General features: G+C 45.3%; 1 protein-coding gene across 2 annotated transcripts in view; it reads left to right on the forward strand.

The window, feature by feature from the left end:
• LOC118374969 (copine-5-like) overlaps window positions 1–21,138 on the forward strand; it is a 191,494-nt gene that overhangs the window by 95,472 nt on the left and 74,884 nt on the right. For both annotated transcript variants that reach the window (XM_052481580.1, XM_052481581.1), the window contains 3 exons: window positions 4,914–4,977; window positions 14,583–14,686; window positions 16,301–16,405. In XM_052481580.1, coding sequence (XP_052337540.1) covers window positions 4,914–4,977; window positions 14,583–14,686; window positions 16,301–16,405 — 273 coding nt within the window. The remainder of the gene's footprint in view (window positions 1–4,913; window positions 4,978–14,582; window positions 14,687–16,300; window positions 16,406–21,138) is intronic.

Genomic DNA, 21,138 nt, shown 5'->3' on the forward strand with positions numbered 1-21,138 from the left:
TCTGTACTGAATGAACTGACGGGTATAGTTCTGTACTGAATGGAGTGACGGGTATAGTTCACTACTCTACTGAATGTAGTGACGGGTATAGTTCTGTACTGAATGTAGTGACGGGTATAGTTCTGTACTGAATGTAGTGACGGGTATAGTTCTGTACTGAATGGAGTGACGGGTATAGTTCTGTACTGAATGGAGTGACGGGTATAGTTCTCCACTGTACTGAATGGAGTGACGGGTATAGTTCTGTACTGAATGGAGTGACGGGTATAGTTCTGTACTGAATGGAGTGACGGGTATAGTTCTGTACTGAATGGAGTGACGGGTATAGTTCTGTACTGAATGGAGTGACGGGTATAGTTCTGTACTGAATGTAGTGACGGGTATAGTTCTGTACTGAATGTAGTGACGGGTATAGTTCTGTACTGAATGGAGTGACGGGTATAGTTCTGTACTGAATGGAGTGACGGGTATAGTTCTGTACTGAATGAAGTGACGGGTATAGTTCTGTACTGAATGAAGTGACGGGTATAGTTCTGTACTGAATGTAGTGACGGGTATAGTTCTGTACTGAATGGAGTGACGGGTATAGTTCTGTACTGAATGGAGTGACGGGTATAGTTCTGTACTGAATGTAGTGACGGGTATAGTTCTCCACTGTACTGAATGGAGTGACGGGTATAGTTCTGTACTGAATGGAGTGACATAGTTCTGTACTGAATGGAGTGACGGGTATAGTTCTGTACTGAATGGAGTGACGGGTATAGTTCTGTACTGAATGGAGTGACGGGTATAGTTCTGTACTGAATGGAGTGACGGGTATAGTTCTGTACTGAATGGAGTGACGGGTATAGTTCTGTACTGAATGGAGTGACGGGTATAGTTCTGTACTGAATGGAGTGACGGGTATAGTTCTGTACTGAATGGAGTGACGGGTATAGTTCTGTACTGAATGGAGTGACGGGTATAGTTCTGTACTGAATGGAGTGACGGGTATAGTTCTGTACTGAATGGAGTGACGGGTATAGTTCTGTACTGAATGAAGTGACGGGTATAGTTTTGTACTGAATGAAGTGACGGGTATAGTTCTGTACTGAATGGAGTGACGGGTATAGTTCTCCACTGTACTGAATGGAGTGACGGGTATAGTTCTGTACTGAATGGAGTGACGGGTATAGTTCTGTACTGAATGAAGTGACGGGTATAGTTCTGTACTGAATGGAGTGACGGGTATAGTTCTGTACTGAATGTAGTGACGGGTATAGTTCTGTACTGAATGGAGTGACGGGTATAGTTCTGTACTGAATGTAGTGACGGGTATAGTTCTCCACTGTACTGAATGGAGTGACGGGTATAGTTCTGTACTGAATGGAGTGACGGGTATAGTTCTGTACTGAATGGAGTGACGGGTATAGTTCTGTACTGAATGGAGTGACGGGTATAGTTCTGTACTGAATGGAGTGACGGGTATAGTTCTGTACTGAATGGAGTGACGGGTATAGTTCTGTACTGAATGGAGTGACGGGTATAGTTCTGTACTGAATGGAGTGACGGGTATAGTTCTGTACTGAATGGAGTGACGGGTATAGTTCTGTACTGAATGGAGTGACGGGTATAGTTCTGTACTGAATGGAGTGACGGGTATAGTTCTGTACTGAATGGAGTGACGGGTATAGTTCTGTACTGAATGAAGTGACGGGTATAGTTTTGTACTGAATGAAGTGACGGGTATAGTTCTGTACTGAATGGAGTGACGGGTATAGTTCTCCACTGTACTGAATGGAGTGACGGGTATAGTTCTGTACTGAATGGAGTGACGGGTATAGTTCTGTACTGAATGAAGTGACGGGTATAGTTCTGTACTGAATGGAGTGACGGGTATAGTTCTGTACTGAATGTAGTGACGGGTATAGTTCTGTACTGAATGTAGTGACGGGTATAGTTCTGTACTGAATGAAGCGACGGGTATAGTTCTCCACTGTACTGAATGGAGTGACGGGTATAGAATCTCCACTGTACTGAATGGAGTGACGGGTATAGTTCTCCACTGAACTGAATGGAGTGATGGGTATAGTTCTTCACTGTACTGAATGAAGTGACGGGTATAGTTCTCCACTGTACTGAATGGAGTGACGGGTATAGTTCTGTACTGAATGGAGTGACGGGTATAGTTCTCCACTGTACTGAATGGAGTGACGGGTATAGTTCTGTACTGAATGGAGTGACTGGTATAGAATCTCCACTGTACTGAATGGAGTGACGGGTATAGTTCTGTACTGAATGGAGTGACTGGTATAGAATCTCCACTGTACTGAATGGAGTGACGGTATAGTTCTCCACTGAACTGAATGGAGTGACGGGTATTGTTCTCCACTGAACTGAATGGAGTGATGGGTATAGTTCTCCACTGTACTGAATGAAGTGACGGGTATAGTTCTGTACTGAATGGAGTGACGGGTATAGTTCTCCACTGTACTGAATGGAGTGATGGGTATAGTTCTCCACTGAACTGAATGGAGTGACGGGTATAGTTCTCCACTGTACTGAATGGAGTGACGGGTATAGTTCTGTACTGAATGGAGTGACGGGTATAGTTCTGTACTGAATGGAGTGACGGGTATAGTTCTGTACTGAATGGAGTGACGGGTATAGTTCTGTACTGAATGGAGTGATGGGTATAGTTCTGTACTGAATGGAGTGACGGGTATAGTTCTGTACTGAATGGAGTGACGGGTATAGTTCTGTACTGTACTGAATGGAGTGACGGGTATAGTTCTCCACTGTACTGAATGGAGTGACGGGTATAGTTCTCCACTGTACTGAATGAAGTGACGGGTATAGTTCTCCACTGTACTGAATGAAGTGACGGGTATAGTTCTCCACTATACTGAATGGAGTGACGGGTATAGTTCTCCACTGTACTGAATGGAGTGACGGGTATAGTTCTCCACTATACTGAATGGAGTGACGGGTATAGTTCTCCACTGTACTGAATGGAGTGACGGGTGTAGTTCTCCACTGTACTGAATGGAGTGACGGGTATAGTTCTCCACTGTACTGAATGAAGTGACGGGTATAGTTCTCCACTGTACTGAATGCAGCGTATGGGTGGTATGGTAAAGCTTGAATACATTTAGTCTAGTGTGTAACAGTAGTGTCCTGATTCCTTGGGAAGAGTGCAGTACAGGAAGGATTGAAGAAAGGGTACAGTACAGGAAGGAAGGGTACAGTACAGGAAGGAATGAAGAAAGGGTACAGTACAGGAAGGAAGGGTACAGTACAGGAAGGAAGGGTACAGTACAGGAAGGAATGAAGAAAGGGTACCGGACAGGAAGGAAGGGTACAGTACAGGAAGGAATGAAGGAAGGGTACAGTACAGGAAGGAAGGGTACAGTACAGGAAGGAATGAAGAAAGGGTACAGTACAGGAAGGAAGGGTACAGTACAGGAAGGAAGGGTACAGTACAGGAAGAAAGGGTACAGTACAGGAAGGAAGGGTACAGTACAGGAAGGAATGAAGAAAGGGTACAGTACAGGAAGAAAGGGTACAGTACAGGAAGGAAGGGTACAGTGCAGGAAGGAATGAAGAAAGGGTACCGGACAGGAAGGAATGAAGAAAGGGTACAGTACAGGAAGGAAGAAAGGTTACCGGACAGGAAGGAAGGGTACAGTACAGGAAGGAAGGGTACAGTGCAGGAAGGAATGAAGAAAGGGTACCGGACAGGAAGGAAGGGTACAGTACAGGAAGGAATGAAGAAAGGGTACAGTACAGGAAGGAAGGGTACAGTACAGGAAGGAATGAAGAAAGGGTACAGTACAGGAAGGAAGGGTACAGTACAGGAAGGAATTAAGAAAGGGTACCGGACAGGAAGAGTACAGTGAAGGTTGGACTTTTTTACCTTTTTTTAACTAGGCAAAACAGTTAAGAACACATTATTATTTACAATGACAGGGTCATACCTGTTGGTTGGGAGTCGGCCTGTAGTGACACTTCTAGCAGTGAGATGCAGTGCCTTAGACCGCTGCACCACTCGGGAGCCCAGTACAGTACAGGAAGGAAGGGGTGGGTACAGTACATAAGGAATAAGCTACCATTTGAGACCTGCCCCATGTGTGATAGGACAGGTAATATCTCATCCTTCTCCCCTGGCAGATAAATGTGTGGGTGGTTTGGACCCTATTCATCCCAATGAGCCACGGAGGAAGCTGAGAGTCTCGGCAAATTGTATGGATTTTTAGATGGCCATGGACACAAACCTCATTTTGTCCTCCAACCCTACACTAGATCCAGTCGAAATAACATGTACAGGACACTCCTGAGCCCTGCTGTCATCGGCCTGTCTGAGCTATAAGATCGGCAGGCCATTAGGAAGATGCAGGGGAGATGTCCAATGTCTGTTGGGTTTCTGTCTTACTTTCATGGTGTGCGTGTGTATGTGTGTGTGTGTGTGTGTGTGTGTGTGTGTGTGTGTGTGTGTGTGTGTGTGTGTGTGTGTGTGTGTGTGTGTGTGTGTGTGTGTGTGTGTGTGTGTGTGTGTGTGTGTGTGTGTGTGTGTGTGTGTGTGTGTGTGTGTCTCCCCCTCTGCTATCATACTGTATGTCTTGATAAACTGTCAGAGCAAGAGTCAGTGGTTTTGTTAGTGAACACTTAAAGGCCTGTGGATCTCTCAATTCTCAGCTGGGTTCAGAACAACAGACTGTATGCTGAAATCAGTCTAATTCTTTATTCATTTGTGAAAAGAAAACAACTGAAGAGATCAAGGTGCGCTTTGAGGAGTGTTTAGAGACTGTCCTCCTCTGTCAATGTGTGTAGTTTGGTTCCAGGAAATGGAGGATTCCCATAGAAAGAGGACAGGTGGAAGTCCCATTATGACGCATGGTCCTGTCAACACTGTTTCTCTCTCTCTTGTTTTGTAGTGGTATCCTTGGGAAGAAATGTGGCACCATCATCCTGTCAGCCGAGGAGTTGGGGAACTGCAGAGTAAGTACACAATCATTTAACTGTCACCTTTTCATTTCATTCCTACAGTCAACCAAATAGAGTACAGCATAAGTACAGCATAATGTTTTAAAAATTAGGCAGTTAGATTTGGGTATGTCATTTTAGGTGATCATTGAGGGGAAAAAGGGCTAATCCTTAAGAGGTTTTAATAATGCTGCTTTGTCCATTATTAATGCTGCTGTGTCTGTTAGTAATGCTGTGTTAATGCTGTCCGTTAACAATGTTGCTGTGTCCGTTAACAATGTTGCTGTGTCCGTTAACAATGCTGCTGTGTCCGTTAACAATGTTGCTGGGTCCGTTAATAATGTTGCTGGGTCCGTTAACAATGTTGATGGGTCCGTTAAAAATGCTGCTGTGTCCGTTAACAATGCTGCTGTGTCCGTTAACAATGTTGATGGGTCCGTTAATAATGTTGCTGGGTCCGTTAACAATGTTGATGGGTCCGTTAAAAATGCTGCTGTGTCCGTTAACAATGTTGATGGGTCCGTTAACAATGCTCATTGGCTTTCTCTCTGTGGCTCTAAGTGAGATCAGTAAATAAGAACTTAACAGCATTACAGCCCTGCTAGTGGAGCAATGGGAAGAGAGAGAAGAGAGGAATGAGGGGAAAGAGTGGGGAGAGAGAGAAGAGAGGAATTTGGGGAGAGAGTGGGGGGAGAGAGAAGAGAGGAACGAGGGGAGAGAGTGGGGAGAGAGAGAAGAGAGGAACGAGGGGAGAGAGTGGGGAGAGAGAGAAGAGAGGAACGAGGGGAGAGAGTGGGGAGAGAGAGAAGAGAGGAACGAGGGGAGAGAGGAGCAAGGAGAAGAGAGGAATGAGGGGAGAGAGTGGGGAGAGAGAGAGAAGAGAGGAACGAGGGGAGAGAGTGGGGAGAGCGGAGCAAGGGGAAAGAGGGAGTAGAGAGGGAAAGGGGAGAGAGGGAAAGGGGGAGAGGAGGAAGGCGGGGAGGGTGAAGAGAGGAGCGAGAGCATCAAGGGGAGAGAGGGGGAAGACAGGAGTGAGAGGAAAGAAATGGGAGAAAAGAGCAAGGGGAGAGAGGGAGTAGAGAGGGAAAGGGGAGAGAGGGAAAGGGGGAGAGGAGGAAGGCGAGGAGGGTGAAGAGAGGAGCGAGAGCATCAAGGGGAGAGAGGGGGAAGACAGGAGTGAGGGGAAAGAAATGGGAGAGAAAAGCAAGGAGGGAGACAGAGGAGCAAGGGGAGAGAGGGAGGAGCAAGGGGAACGAGGGGAAATAGAGGAGGAAGAGGACAATGGGAGAGGGGGGGAGGTAGGGGAACGAGGCCCACTTCCCACTATAAAGGGCCATTGAAATTGAATGGACATTTTTACATCTAATTTCCACCACAAATATGGCTGCCGGTCTACGGTGCCCCAGACTAATCCTTCTCTGGTCCCCAAACCCCCAATGGGAAATCCTGTAGCATGGCTGTTCCCACAGTCTTCTGGTCCCCAAACTACCAATGGGAAATCCTGTAGCATGGCTGTTCCCACAGTCTTCTGGTCCCCAAACTACCAATGGGAAATCCTGTAGCATGGCTGTTCCCAGTCTTCTGGTCCCCAAACAGTCTTCTGGTCCCCAAACTACCAATGGGAAATCCTGTAGCATGGCTGTTCCCACAGTCTTCTGGTCCCCAAACTACCAATGGGAAATCCTGTAGCATGGCTGTTCCCACAGTCTTCTGGTCCCCAAACTACCAATGGGAAATCCTGTAGCATGGCTGTTCCCACAGTCTTCTGGTCCCCAAACTACCAATGGGAAATCCTGTAGCATGGCTGTTCCCACAGTCTTCTGGTCCCCAAACTACCAATGGGAAATCCTGTAGCATGGCTGTTCCCACAGTCTTCTGGTCCCCAAACTACCAATGGGAAATCCTGTAGCATGGCTGTTCCCACAGTCTTCTGGTCCCCAAACAACCAATGGGAAATCCTGTAGCATGGCTGTTCCCACAGTCTTCTGGTCCCCAAACTACCAATGGGATAACTCGTAGGATGGCTCTGTTGTCTCCCATCCAGAGGTAAAGAGCGCTGTAGCCTAACTGACTGACTGGTGATGATGTGTTATCCGTAGCTAATGGCAAGCTCTACCAGCCTATCAGCATAATGTTGGTTAATACCAGGTCGTGTCTGATATGGTGCCTTTACAGCCAGCTGTCAGAGCCCACTGGTTAGCAGTCTCTGATGAACGTCTCAATAGTAGATTTGTTTCTGGGTGCGGAGATTACTGGTTAGTTACAATATGCTGTACGTGGTTATTGACCAATTATTTCTTCAAGCTACTTTGTTTCTTTGTTGTTTTTGTTGTGAACAATTGTTTTTATCAGTGAGAAAAAAAATAACATTTTACTGTGAGTTTCTTAAGTATTGAAGACTGGGATATGAGTCTTGACAAGGTCCTGGTGTCAGTAATAAAGTATGGTGGTGTATCAGGTGTCAATTGATGGTTCCATATTTGTATTGCTGAGTCATACAACTGGCGGCCATCTTGTTTTGCTTCAGATACAGCCGGACGACACAAATGAGACAACCTCAATATCTGTCACTTCCTTCTTTTATCTTAAGACAGAAAAGCAACATCTCTTGACATAGACAAAGATAATTAGACCAAGATAACTCGTAGAGTGATTATGTCCGAATAGAAAACAGCAATACAGCAGCTGCCATCCATTTAGTCACCACAGTTGTAATCAGCAATGCATTTTTCTCTCTCCTTCAAACCAACAATGTATTTTATTTCCAACTGTGTTGATGGGATATTACAGAGGTCATCAGAGCTACTCGGTTTGCTACACAAGAGGTATTAAATTGAATTCTACAATATTACATCCACCAGCTATTCTCTCCCAGGCACTGTTCCAAAAAATCCATATTACTAGCAAATGGGTAATAAAGCAGTGTACTGTATTGAGTATACATTCTAAGTGGCATGCTAGTGTGGATATTGGAACATAGCCTAGGGTCTGTGCTTTGAACATATAAAGGTTATAGCCCAGTTAGAGTTGTTGGCTGCTGGCCAAGACATACCTGAATTCAAATAGAATCTCTTTTGTTGGTTCCATTGTGCAAGTCAAACTCAATCAACAGCAGCTGAAGTAAACAGATCCTATTTGAACCAGGTCTGCAAGCCCAGTTGTGAGCTGTTGTCCAAGGCCTGGAGCAGTGTGGTGGTTCGAGGGGTTAGGTCAGAGGATGTACTGTGAGTAATGTGGGTCATGAGGATCGATAGAGCCAATGTGTTCAGGCCCAAGAGCACCCATCACTAGCCTGGCCTGAATAAATCAATTCATTGGGATTGCTAGAGAGAATGTGCTCAGGCCTCGACAGCACCCACACAATCACGCATGTGACATAGACCTAATGGCTATTGGTTACACTTTAGAGAGAAGAAAATGGTTTTGTCCACACTGGAATAAATTACAACTTGGTGAAAATAGGGCTTCCATTTATATCTATCGATATGCTGCAGTCTCATCCCCTGTACTGTACTATATTATATTATACTGTATTATACTATACTGTACTATACTATATTAAACTGTACTGTATTATACTGTACTGTACTATATTAAACTGTACTGTATTATACTATACTGTACTATATTATACTGTACAATATTAAACTATACTGTACTCAATTATATTATACTGTACTGTATTATACTATACTGTACTATACTATATTATACTGTATTAAACTATAATGTACTATACTATATTATACTGTATTATACTATACTATATTATACTGTACTGTATTATACTATAATGTACTATACTATATTATACTGTGCTGTATTAAACTATACTGTACGATACTATATTATACTGCATTAAACTATACTGTACTATACTGTAGTATACTGTATTAAACTATACTGTACTATACTATATCATACTGTATTAAAATATACTGTACTATACTATAGTATACTGTATTAAACTATACTGTACTATACTATATTATACTGTATTAAACTATGCTGTACTGTACTATATTATACTGTACTGTATTATACTATGCTGTACTATATTATACTGTATTATACTATACTGGACTATACTATATTATACTGTATTAAACTATACTGTATTATACTATATTATACTGTACTGTATTATACTATACTGTACTATACTATATTATACTGTATTATACTATACTGTACTATACTATATTATACTGTACTGTATTATACTATACTGTACTATATGTAAGGGATAATAAACATGGGGCTGTGAGTTCTCTGGAAAAGAATGAACGACGTGGAAGGTGTGTTCCACAACACGCTCACAGACTGGAACTGACCTTCCACTGAGTTGCATTATTTCCCAGAGAACACATAGATCTCCTCCGGGTTGATTATCCCTTTTATACCATGGCAATTTGCGTCTAGAAATGTGTTCAGTTGCAGGTAGAAATGTGTTCAACATCCACTGAAGTAGCCTGTAGGTTTAGAAGATAGTTGCAGTACAGTTGCCTTGGTAACCAAACAAACATCTTTGCTAGTTTAGTTTACCAAACCATCAGGTCTAGCTTGCTATTATGACAATTTATTCCAACAGTAATGTTTTCAATTCAACTTTTACTTTCAAAAGCAGTTCAAACATTGAACATGTAAGAATGAACTGAATGAATTCTGCCGTGTTGACATACCGTGTGTTATAGGGAAATAATGCATGCTCTAGAATGCCCTTCAAGCTAATCAGAAACTAGTAGTCAACAATGACATGGTATAATGCATTATAATATACTATACTGTACTTTACTGCAATATACTGTATTATACTATACTGTATTACACTTTACTATACTGTATTATAAACTGGGTGGTTCTAGCCCTGAACACTGATTGGCAGACAGCCGGAGTATATCAGACCGTATACCACGGGTATGACAAAACATGTATTTTTACTGCTCTAATTACATTGGTAGCCAGTTGATAATAGCAATAAGGCGCCTCGGGGGTTTATAGTACATGGCCAATATACCACATCTAAGGGATGTGTCCAGGCACTCTGCGATGCGTCGCGCGTAAGAACAGCCCTTAGCCGTGGTATATTGGCCATATAACACACCCCCTTGTGCCTTATTGCTTAATTACACTGTTCAGTAATATGCTAAACTGTATTATACTATACTGTACTATACTATATTATACTGTATTATACTATACGGTATATACTGTTCTATATACCATATTATACTGCCATACTATACTGTAGTGCAGTATACTAGACTATACTATACAGTATCATACTATAGTGTACTGTATTATACTATACTATAAAGTATCATACTTTACTGTATTATATTGTATATTGTATAATGTATTGCACTATACTGTGCTGTACTATACTGTATTATACTGTACATACTATACTATCTTGAAGGAGTTCCCACATATGTTGAGCACTTCTTGCTTTTTCTTCACCTGCGGTCCAACTCATCCCAAACCATCTCAATTGGGTAGAGGTCGGAGGATTGTGGAGGCCAGGTCATCTGAAGCAGCACTCCAAAATATAAAATATATTTTGATTTGTTCAACACTTTCTATTTGGTCACTACATGTTTCCATATGTGTTATTTCACAGTTTTGATGTCTTCTGTTATTCTACAATGTATAATTGTAGTTATTCTGCAGCTATTCCAACAGCCTTAACTCCTCTGGCTGTTCCAACAGCCTTATCTCTTCTGGCTGTTCCAACAGCCTTAACTCTTCTGGCTGTTCCAACAGCCTTATCTCTTCTGGCTGTTCCAACAGCCTGAACTCTTCTGGCTGTTCCAACAGCCTTTACTCTTCTGGCTGTTCCAACAGCCTGTACCCTTCTGGCTGTTCCAACAGCCTTATCTCTTCTAGCTGTTCCAACAGCCTTAACTCCTCTGGTTGTTCCAACAGCCTTAACTCTTCTGGCTGTTCCAACAGCCTTAACTCCTCTGGCTGTTCCAACAGCCTTAACTCTTCTGGCTGTTCCAACAGCCTTAACTCCTCTGGCTGTTCCAACAGCCTTATCTCTTCTGGCTGTTCCAACAGCCTTACTCTTCTGGCTGTTCCAACAGCCTTTACTCTTCTGGCTGTTCCAACAGCCTTACTCTTCTGGCTGTTCCAACAGCCTTTACTCTTCTGGCTGTTCCAACAGCCTTTACTCTTCTGGCTGTTCCAACAGCCTTTACTCTTCTGGCTGTTCCAACAGCCTTTACTCTTCTGGCTGTTCCAACAGCCTTTACTCTTCTGGCAGTTCCAACAGCCTTTACTCTTCTGGCTGTTCCAACAGCCTTTACTCTTCTGGCTGTTCCAACAGCCTTTACTCTTCTGGCTGTTCCAACAGCCTGTACTCTTCTGGCTGTTCCAACAGCCTTTACTCTTCTGGCTGTTCCAACAGCCTGTACTCTTCTGGCTGTTCCAACAGCCTTTACTCTTCTGGCTGTTCCAACAGCCTGTACTCTTCTGGCTGTTCCAACAGCCTGTACTCTTCTGGCTGTTCTAACAGCCTTAACTCTTCTGGCTGTTCCAACAGCCTTAACTTATCTGGCTGTTCCAACAGCCTTTACTCCCCTGGCTGTTCCAACAGCATGTACTTTTCTGGCTGTTCCAACAGCCTTTACACTTCTGGCTGTTCCAACATCCCTAACTCTTCTGGCTGTTCCAGCATCCTTTACTCTTCTCTTCTGGCTGTTCCAACAGCCTGTACTCTTCTGGCTGTTCCAACAGCCTGTACTCTTCTGGCTGTTCTAACAGCCTTAACTCTTCTGGCTGTTCCAACAGCCTTAACTTATCTGGCTGTTCCAACAGCCTTTACTCCCCTGGCTGTTCCAACAGCATGTACTTTTCTGGCTGTTCCAACAGCCTTAACTCTTCTGGCTGTTCCAACAGCCTTTACTTTTCTGGCTGTTCCAACAGCCTTTACTCTTCTGGCTGTTCCAACAGACTTAACTTCTCTGGCTGTTCCAACAGCTTTTACTCTTCTGGCTGTTCCAACAGCCTTAACTCTTCTGGCTGTTCCAACAGCCGTTACTTTTCTGGCTGTTCCAACAGCCTTTACTCTTCTGGCTGTTCCAACAGCCTTAACTTCTCTGTCTGTTCCAACAGCCTTTACTCTTCTGGCTGTTCCAACAGCCTTTACTCTTCTGGCTGTTCCAACAGCCTTTACTCTTCTGGCTGTTCCAACAGCCGTTACTCTTCTGGCTGTTCCAACAGCCTTACCCCTTCTGGCTGTTCCAACAGCCCTAACTCTTATGGCTGTTCCAACAGTGTTTACTCTTCTAGCTGTTCCAACAGCCTGTACTCTTCTGGCTGTTCCAACAGCCTTAACTCTTCTGGCTGTTCCAACAGCCTTACCCCTTCTGGCTGTTCCAACAGCCTTAACTCTTCTGGCTGTTCCAACGGCCTTTACTCCCATGGCTGTTCCAACAGCCTTTACTCTTCTGGCTGTTCCAACAGCCTTTACTCTTCTGGCTGTTCCAACAGCCTTTACTTTTCTGGTTGTTCCAACAGCCTTTACTCCTCTGGCTGTTCCATCATCCCTAACTCTTCTGGCTGTTCCAACAGTCTTTACTCTTCTGGCTGTTCCAACATCCTTAACATCTCTGGTTGTTCCAACAGCCTTAACTCCCCTGGCTGTTCCAACATCCTTTACTTTTCTGGCTGTTCCAACAGCCTTTACTCTTCTGGCTGTTCCAACAGCCTTTACTCTTCTGGCTGTTCCAACAGCCTTTACTCTTCTGGCTGTTCCAACAGTATTTACTCTTCTGGCTGTTCCAACAGCCTTATCTCTTCTGGCTCTTCCAACATCCCTAACACTTCTGGCTGTTCCAACATCCCTAACTCGTCTGGCTGTTCCAACAGCCTTAACTCTTCTGGCTGTTCCAACAGCCTTTACTCTTCTGGCTGTTCCAACAGCCTTTACTCTTCTGGCTGTTCCAACAGCCTTTACTCTTCTGGCTGTTCCAACAGTATTTACTCTTCTGGCTGTTCCAACAGTATTTACTCTTCTGGCTGTTCCAACAGTATTTACTCTTCTGGCTGTTCCAACAGCCTTTACTCTTCTGGCTGTTCCAACAGCCTTTACTCTTCTGGCTGTTCCAACAGCCTTTACTCTTCTGGCTGTTCCAACAGTATTTACTCTTCTGGCTGTTCCAACAGTATTTACTCTTCTGGCTGTTCCAACAGTATTTACTCTTCTGGCTGTTCCAACAGTATTTACTCTTCTGGCTGTTCCAATAGCCTTTACTCTTCTGGCTGTTCCAACAGCCTTTACTCTTCTGGCTGTTCCAACAGTATTTACTCTTCTGGCTGTTCCAACAGTATTTACTCTTCTGGCTGTTCCAACAGTATTTACTCTTCTGGCTGTTCCAACTATTTCATCAGTGCACTACTTTTAGACCAGGTGTTGGTTTCCCTATGGGCCTTGGGAAAAAGTAGTGAATTACATAGGTATTTGGGTACTATCGGGAATCCTAAGCCATTGACTCCATTCAAGCGGTGCGTGAGCAGTGAAATGCTGACTGCATGAGTGTGATTGTGAAAACAACACCAGGTGTTTAATGTGTCATTAGCTGAACTAAAAATAAATAAAAACTCCATCACTTCCTTCACACACACACTTGGATACAGCTAATTTTCTAGCTAAACCCCATTTCATTTTACAGCCCCATTTTGTTTGGACTCTTAAGCAATTTATTTAGCTCTATATTCACAAGGTTGCACATAACATTTTTTACTTTGCTTTTCAAGACTTCATGTTTTGAATGCCAGAACATGAATAAAGTAATGATTATTAATATATATGTTCTTTCATTAGGATTTGAAAATCAGGGCTCACTGGCTGTGTACGGTGCTGCTGTGATGTGTTGCTTATCAGGATGCAGACCATGCCTTGGGTTTATTTGGTGATTCAGTGCTTTTATATTGCGGCACAAGGCACCATTAAAAACACAACAGCTAGCAAACAGGAAGCCGGTCATCCTATTGGGGATTTACTATGTACTATGTCCCCTCTGTTTCACTTTCTTTCTACATTCTCTCTCTCTCTCTCTCTCTCCGACTCTTTTTTCCATCTCTCTCTCTCTCTCTCTCTCTCTCTCTCTCCCTGTCTCTTTTTTCCATCTCTCTCTCTCTCTCTCTCTCTCTCTCTCTCTCTCTCTCTCTCTCTCTCTCTCTCTCTCTCTCGCCCTGTCTCTCTCGCTCTGTCTCTTTCTCTCGCTCTCTCTCTCTCTCTCTCTCTCTCTCTCTCTCTCTCTCTCTCTCTCTCTCTCTGTCTGTCTCTGTCTCTGTCTCTGTCCCTCTCTCTCTCTGTCCCTCTCTCTCTCTCTGTCCCTCTCTCTCTGTGTCCCTCTCTCTCTCTGTCCCTCTCTCTCTCTGTGTCCCTCTCTCTCTGTCCCTCTCTCTCTCTGTCCCTCTCTCTCTGTGTCCTCTCTCTCTCTGTCCCTCTCTCTCTCTGTCCCTCTCTCTCTCTGTCCCTCTCTCTCTCTCTGTCCCTCTCTCTCTGTCCCTCTCTCTCTCTGTCCCCCTGTCCCTCCATATCTCTCCCTATGTCTTTCCATATCTCCCTCTCTCTCTCTATCTCTCTCTCGCCATCCCTCTTTCCCCTCCAGGAAGTTGCCACCATGCAGTTCTGTGCCCACAAGTTGGACAAGAAGGACTTCTTTGGGAAGTCAGACCCCTTTATGGTGTTCTATAGGAGTAATGAAGATGGGACGTGAGTTATTTACATGTTTGATTTGTTTTACTGTTTGTTTTCTGGATCTAATATCTTATCGAAGAGATACAGTACATGAGGGCTAAGCTATCAGATCAAAGGATGGAGAGATTAAGAGAGAGAAAAGAGGGAGATGAGAAAGAGAGGGAGATGGAGAGATGAAGAGAGGGAGAGATGGAGAGAGAGAGACAGATAGAGAGATGGAGATATGAAGAGAGTGAGAGACAGAGCTGTGGAGAGAGATGGATAGAGAGAGACAGATAAAGAGATGAAGAGAGAGAGACGGATAGAGAGATGGAGAGATGAATAGAGTGAGAGACAGTGTGAGATGAGAGAGAGAATAGACAGATAGAGAGATGAAGAGATGGGGAGAATGAAGAGATGGAGAGAATGACAGACAGATAGAGAGATGAAGAGATGGAGAGAGAGAGATGAAGAGATGGAGAGATGAAGAGATGAATAGACAATGTGATGGAGAGATGAAGAGATTGAGAGATGAAGAGATGGAGAGAATGAGAGACAGATAAAGAGATGGCGAGATGAAGAGATGGAGAGAATGAGAGACATATAGAGATTAAGAGATGGAGAGATGAAGAGATGGAGAGAGAGAGACAGATAGAGAGATGGAGAGAATGAGAGACATATAGAGATTAAGAGATGGAGAGATGAAGAGATAGAGAGAGAGAGATGAAGAGATGGAGAGATGAAGAGATGGAGAGAGAGAGACAGATAGAGAGATGAAGAGATTGAGAGAAAGAGACAGATAGAGAGATGAAGAGATGGAGAGAGAGACAGATAGAGAGATGAAGAGATGAAGAGATGGAGAGAGAGAGACAGATAGAGAGATGAAGAGATGGAGAGAGAGAGACAGATAGAGAGATGAAGAGATGGAGAGAGAGAGACAGATAGAGAGATGGAGAGATTGAGAGAGAGAGACAGATAGAGAGATGAAGAGATGGAGAGAGAGACAGATAGAGAGATGAAGAGATGGAGAGAGAGAGACAGATAGAGAGATGAAGAGATTGAGAGAGAGAGACAGATAGAGAGATGAAGAGATGGAGAGAGAGACAGATAGAGAGATGAAGAGATGGAGAGAGAGAGACAGATAGAGAGATGAAGAGATTGAGAGAGAGAGACAGATAGAGAGATGAAGAGATGGAGAGAGAGACAGATAGAGAGATGGAGATATGAAGAGATGAATAGACAGTGTGATGGAGAGATGGAGAGAGAGAGACAGATAGAGAATGAGAGACAGTGAAATGGAGACATGGAGAGAGAGAGAGACAGATAGAGAGAAGAAGAGAATGAGAGACAAAGAGATAGTGAGATGAGAGGACAAGAGACACAAATGGTCTTAAAATCAACTGATACACAGACAGAGGCACTGACACAGTCCTACCACCAACTAAAGAGAGGATTTATAGGTAGCACTGCAGGACGTATATTTTCAGCTGTGCATCTGATAGTAAAATACTGTTATGTGTTATTTTGGAGGTCTTGCATGTAGCTAGAATCACAAATGTTCTTGTGGGAAGATACTAGGTATTAGGTAGTGAAAGTTGTTGCCAGAGCACTGTAATTAATTCCTCTGTGTCCATATGTGTCTCTGTCCAGGTGTACTATTTGCCATAAGACAGAGGTTGTGAAGAACACTTTGAACCCAGTTTGGCAGGCCATCTCCATCCCTGTCAGAGCACTCTGCAATGGAGACTTCGATAGGTACTGTTATACACACACTATAACACACACACACACACACACTATAACACACACACACTATAACACACACACACACACAGAGCGGCTGCGTTTTTTCTGTGAGAACTGGGGTGGAGGCGCAATTTTGATATGTGGCATAACCGTTTCAAAACGGTCTGGCCTCAGCAAATTTATAGACACCATTGATTTTGTACTGTTATTTTATCTGTGCCTCAACCGCAGAGTAAATGCACCGTCTATCTCTAAATGCCCTGCTGGAGTTTGGCTGCTCATTGATCTGTCCACGGTTGGCAACAGTGTTCCAGATAAGGCTCTGATTGGCTGCTTCTACCTGAGACTACGTCTAAAATGGCACCCTATTGCCTGTGTAGTGCACTACTTTTCATCAGAGCCATGGTCACAAGTAGTGCGTTACATATACGGAGTAGGGTGTACTTTTTCTCTTACAGTATCTTCTCTGGATCCCCAGGAGAGCAGGGAGAGAGGGAGATGGAGAGACAGAGACAGAGGGAGGGGAGGGAAAGAGAGAGAGAGGGGAGAGAGAGGGGGAGAGGGAGAGAGAGAAAGAGAGGGGAGGAAAGAGAGGGAGAGGGAGAGGGAGGAGACAGAGGGAGGAGAGAGAGAGAGAGAGAGAGAGGGGGGAGAGAGAGAAAGGGAGAGAGGGAGAGAGAGACAGAGGGAGGGAAAGAGAGAAAGAGAGAGATGGGGAGAGAGAGAGAGATTGGGAGAGAGATTGGGAGGGAGAGAGACAGAGGGAGGGAAAGAGAGAGATGGATAGAGAGAGGAGAGACAGAGGGAGAGAAAGAGAGATGGGGAGAGAGAGAGAGAGAGAGAGAGAGAGAGAGAGAGAGAGAGAGAGAGAGAGTGTGTGTAGGTGTTACTCCTGTAGTGGACACCTGCAGTGTGTGTGTATATGTGTATGTATATGTCTATGTTTGTGTGTGTGTGTGTGTGTGTGTGTGTGTGTGTGTGTGTGTGTGTGTGTGTGTATGTATATGTGTGTGTGTGTGTGTGTGTGTGTGTGTGTGTGCGTGCGTGCGTGCGTGCGTGCGTGCGTGCGTGCGTGAGTGCGTGATGATGAGTGAGTGAGTGAGTGAGTGAGTGTGTGGTGGTGTGAGTGAGTGAGTGAGTGAGTGAGTGAGTGGTGAGTGGTGAGTGAGTGAGTGAGTGAGTGAGTGAGTGAGTGAGTGGTGAGTGATGAGTGAGTGAGCCCACACCTGAGCCCAGGAGTGAGTGAGTGACACCAGTGAGTGGTGGTGATGAGCCGTGAGTGAGTGAGTGAATGTGGCTGTCTGGTGGTTGCTGACCTGACCACCCTGCTGAAGCTGAGTGACCAAGTGAGTGAGTAATGCTGTGTGAGTGAGTGAGTGAGTGAGTGAGTGAGTGTGTGAGTGAGTGAGTGAGTGTGTGAAGTGAGTGAGTGAGTGCGTGATGCTACAGCCCACACCTCAGCCCAGGCCATATCTCTCCCACACCACAGGAGTCTGTAATCAGCCGCTAGCCTCCTCTCAATGTAGCTGTCTGTTTGCTCACCTCACCACCCTGCTGAAGCTAATTGACCAAGACCACTGTGTAATGCTGTGTTATGTAGTCACCGTGTAATGCTGTGTTATGTAGTCACTGTGTAATGCTGTGTTATGTAGTCACTGTGTAATGCTGTGTTATGTAGTCACTGTGTAATGCTGTGTTATGTAGTCACTGTGTTATGTAGTCACTGTGTTATGTAGTCACTGTGTTATGTAGTCACCGTGTAATGCTGTGTTATGTAGTCACTGTGTACCTGTGTTATGTAGTCACTGTGTAACACTGTGTTATGTAGTCACTGTGTAATGCTGTGTTATGTAGTCACTGTGTACCTGTGTTATGTAGTCACTGTGTAATGCTGTGTTATGTAGTCACTGTGTACCTGTGTTATGTAGTCACTGTGTACCTGTGTTATGTAGTCACTGTGTAATGCTGTGTTATGTAGTCACTGTGTAATGCTGTGTTATGTAGTCACTGTGTAATGCTGTGTTATGTAGTCACTCTGTTATGTTGTCACTGTGCTGTGTTATGTAGTCACTGTGTAATGCTGTGTTATGTAGTCACTGTGTACCTGTGTTATGTAGTCACTGTGTTATGTAGTCACTGTGTAATGCTGTGTTATGTAGTCACTGTGTAATGCTGTGTTATGTAGTCACTGTGTACCTGTGTTATGTAGTCACTGTGTACCTGTGTTATGTAGTCACTGTGTTATGTAGTCACTGTTTTATGTAGTCACTGTGTAATGCTGTGTTATGTAGGCACTGTGTAACACTATGTTATGTAGTCGATGTGTAACTTTGTTATGTAGTCACTGTGTTATGTAGTCACTGTGTAATGCTGTGTTATGTAGTCACTGTGTAATGCTGTGTTATGTAGTCACTGTGTAACACTGTGTTATGTAGTCACTGTGTTATGTAGTCACTGTGTAACACTGTGTAACGTCGTTCTTCGTTTGTCGAAAGAGAGTCGGACCGAAATGCAGCGTGGTTGTTACTCATGATCTTTAATGAAGGAAAACGGAACGATACATGATATAACTCATAAATACAAAAACAACAAACGGAACGTGAAACCTATTACAGCCTATCTGGTGAACACTACACAGAGACAGGAACAATCTCTCACGTCACCCCGCTCCTCCGCTCTCTCCACTGGCTTCCAGTTGAAGCTCGCATCCGCTACAAGACCATGGTGCTTGCCAAATACGGAAACTGTGAGGGGAACGACACCTCAGTACCTCCAGGCTCTGATCAGGCCCTACACCCAAACAAGGGCACTGCGTTCATCCACCTCTGGCCTGCTCGCCTCCCTACCACTGAGGAAGGGTACAGTTCCCGCTCAGCCCAGTCAAAACTGTTCGCTGCTCTGGCCCCCAATGGTGGAACAAACTCCCTCACGACGCCAGGACAGCGGAGTCAATCACCACCTTCCGGAGACACCTGAAACCCCACCTCTTTAAGGAATACCTAGGATAGGATAAAGTCATCCTTTTCACCCCCCTTAAAAGATTTAGATGCACTATTGTAAAGTGGCTGTTCCACTGGATGTCATAAGGTGAATGCACCAATTTGTAAGTCGCTCTGGATAAGAGCGTCTGCTAAATGACTTAAATGTCAAATGTAAAATGTGGATCCTGGCTGGCTGGCGGATCTGGAAGATTCAGGTTGACTAGCAGATCTGGAAGATTCTGGTTGACTGGCAGATCTGGTAGAATCTGGTTGACTGGCAGATCTAGAAGATCATGGCTGACTGGCAGATCTAGCTGCTCTATGCAGACTGGCAGATCTGGAAGAGACTGGTTGACTGGCAAATCTGGAAGAATCTGGTTGACTGGCAGATCTAGAAGATCATGGCTGACTGGCGGATCTAGCTGCTCTATGCAGACTGACAGCTCCTTGCAGACTGACAGCTCTGGCAGCTCCATGCAGACTGACAGCTCCTTGCAGACTGACAGCTCCTTGCAGACTGGCAGCTCTTTGCAGACTGACAGCTCTGGCTGCTTCATGCAGACTGACAGCTCTGACTGCTCCATGCAGGCTGACAGCACCCTGCAGACTGGCAGCTCTTTGCAGACTGACAGCTCTGGCTGCTTCATGCAGACTGACAGCACCTTGCAGACTGACAGCTCCCTGCAGACTGGCAGCTCAGGCTGCTCCGAACAGGCAGGAGGCTCCGGCAGAGCTGTAGAGGAGGAAGGCTCTGATAGCGCTGAACAGGCGGGAGACTCCGACAGCGCAGGAGGGAAGGAAGGCTCTGGCTGTGCTGAACAGGCGGGAGACTTCGGTAGCGCAGGAGAGGAGAAAGGCTCCGACAGCGCTGGAGAGGCGGGAGACTCCGACAGCGCAGGAGGGAAGGAAGGCTCTGATAGCGCTGAACAGACAGGAGACTCCGGTAGCGCAGGAGAGGAGAAATGCTCCGACAGCGCTGGAGAGGCGGGAGACTCCGACAGCGCAGGAGGGAAGGAAGGCTCTGGTTGTGCTGAACAGGCGAGGCGCACAGAAGGCCTGGTGCGTGGTGCTGGAACTGGTGCTACATGATCGAGGACACGCACAGGAAGCCTGGTGCGGGGAGCTGCTACCGGAGGACTGGTGTGTGGAGGTGGCTCTGGATAGACCGGACCGTGCAGGCGCACTGGAGCTCTTGAGCACCGAGCCTGCCCAAGCTTACCTGGCTCGATGCCCACTCTAGCCCGGCCAATACGAAGGGCTGGTATGAACCGCACCGGGCTATGCACCCGCACTGGAAACACTGTGCGCTCCATAGCATAACACGGTGTCTGCCCGGTCTCTCTAGCCCACCGGTAAGCACAGGGAGTTTGCGCAGGTCTCCTACCTGGCATAGCCATACCCCCATTAAGCCCCCCCCCAAAACTTTTTGGGGGCTTTTTTTCGGGCTTCCAACCGCGTCGCCGTGCTGCCTCCTCATGCCAGCGCCTCTCCGCTTTAGCCGCCTCTATTTCTTCCTTGGGACGGCAATATTCTCCAGGCTGAGCCCAGGGTCCTTTTCCGTCTAATATCATCTCCCAAGACCAGAAGTCCTTATATCGCTGCTCCTCACAATTAACAGGGAGAGTAGGCTCAGGTCTGACTCCTGACTCTGCCACTCTCTCTCTGAGCCCTCCCCCAATAAATATTTGGGGGTGACTTTCGGTTTTCGCTCTGCGCCGCCGTGTCTTTCTTTTCGACTCCATTCGCCTATAGCCCTCTTCG

This window comes from Oncorhynchus keta, chromosome 27, assembly GCF_023373465.1.
Source record: "Oncorhynchus keta strain PuntledgeMale-10-30-2019 chromosome 27, Oket_V2, whole genome shotgun sequence".
Taxonomy (NCBI): Eukaryota; Metazoa; Chordata; class Actinopteri; order Salmoniformes; family Salmonidae; genus Oncorhynchus; species Oncorhynchus keta.